Source organism: Nicotiana sylvestris, chromosome 9 (assembly GCF_000393655.2).
Source record: "Nicotiana sylvestris chromosome 9, ASM39365v2, whole genome shotgun sequence".
Classification (NCBI taxonomy): Eukaryota; Viridiplantae; Streptophyta; class Magnoliopsida; order Solanales; family Solanaceae; genus Nicotiana; species Nicotiana sylvestris.
Window position 1 is genome coordinate 188,056,044 of NC_091065.1, and position 1,502 is coordinate 188,057,545.

General features: G+C 37.7%; 1 protein-coding gene across 1 annotated transcript; it reads left to right on the plus strand.

Moving 5' to 3' along the window:
• Positions 1-311: 311 nt before the first annotated feature.
• LOC138878729 (uncharacterized) lies at positions 312-1,176 on the plus strand. The gene is made up of 3 exons (XM_070158419.1): positions 312-476; positions 655-772; positions 896-1,176. Exons 1-3 carry the CDS (start codon positions 312-314, stop codon positions 1,174-1,176), a joined length of 564 nt encoding a protein of 187 aa, XP_070014520.1.
• The last annotated feature ends 326 nt before the right edge of the window (positions 1,177-1,502 follow it).

A 1,502-nucleotide genomic window follows, 5' to 3' on the forward strand; every position in this document is an offset into this window, starting at 1 on the left:
CAAGATAAAAATGAGGTAAATTTCAATAATTTAACCTTGGATTGGAGAAACAAGATCATCAATTTTTGCAGTACGGAATACTACCTAAAGATAAGAAAAAGGCTAAGGCACTTCGACAAAAAGCTGCCCGTTATTGTTTGGATCGAGGCAATTTATATCGAAAAATATTCGGTGGTCCTTCAGCAAGGTGTCTCGGACCTTCTCAAATGGAGTATGTGATAAGAGAACTACATGAAGGACATTGTGGAAATCACGCAGAAGGAAGATCCTTGGTAAAAACTCTAATTAGAGTAGGGTATTACTGGCCAAAAATGGAAGAAGAGGCAGAAGGTTTTGTGGCCAAATGTGACAAGTGCCAAAGATATGGTAACAACATGCATCGACCAGCAGAGTTATTACATCTGGTTGTTGCACCATGGCCTTTTATGAAGTGGGGGATGGATATCGTGGGTCCACTACCAGAAGCCAAAGGAAAGGTACAATTTTTATTAGCACTCACTAATTATTTTACTAAGTGGTTAGAAGCAGGTGCGAGAAAAAGAAGTCAGGGACTTCATTTGGCGAAACATCATATGTCGGTTTGGGGTTCCAAAAGAAATCGTGTGTGATAACGGCCTGCAGTTCATAGGTGCAAAAATCACATAATTCTTTCAGAGTTGTCAAATTAAGAGGATTACTTCAACACCTTATCATCCTATGGCCAATGGACAAGCTGAATCAACAAACAAAATTATTATTAATAACTTGAAGAAAAAGCTAGAAGAGTCAAAAGGTAAGTGGCCAGAAGTGTTACCTGGAGTCTTGTGGGCTTACCGAACAACAATAAAAACAAGTACATGAGAGACACCATTTTCACTTGTATACGGTGCTGAGGCCTTAATTTAAGTTGAAATAGGTGAACCAAGTACGAGATACACCCAAGCAACCGAAGATTCAAATGAGGAGAAGATGCGAGTAAATCTTGATTTGCTTGAAGAAAGGAGAGAAACAACTTTGATAAGGATGGCTGCACAGAAACAAATTATTGAGCAGTATTACAATCCGAAAGCTCATCTTAGATACTTCAAAATTGGGGACTTCTCACTCAAGAAAGTTTTTCAATCAACAAAAGCAGCTAATGCACGAAAGTTGAGTCCAAATTGGGAAGGACCCTACAAGATTCGAGGTATTGCTTGAAAAGGTGCCTACGTGTTAGAAACCATGGATGGTAGGGTTCTACACTCAAGTTGGAATGTTGTTCATTTGAAGAAGTACTATTTCTAAGCAAAATAAATACCCACGGTCAGGTATTGCTTAGTTACGATTTTTATTTTGTACAGTTAAAATTATACTAACAATTTTAGATGATAGGAAAAAAGCTAGCCCATACCAAATTATGATATTAGACCTGAAAGACACGATGAAGTAACATAATTCTCGGTCTAGGGTTACAATCTTTCTGATGGAAATATAAAGGGTTAAACAGTTATGATCTAAATTATATATACCTTCGAGTCCCGTAC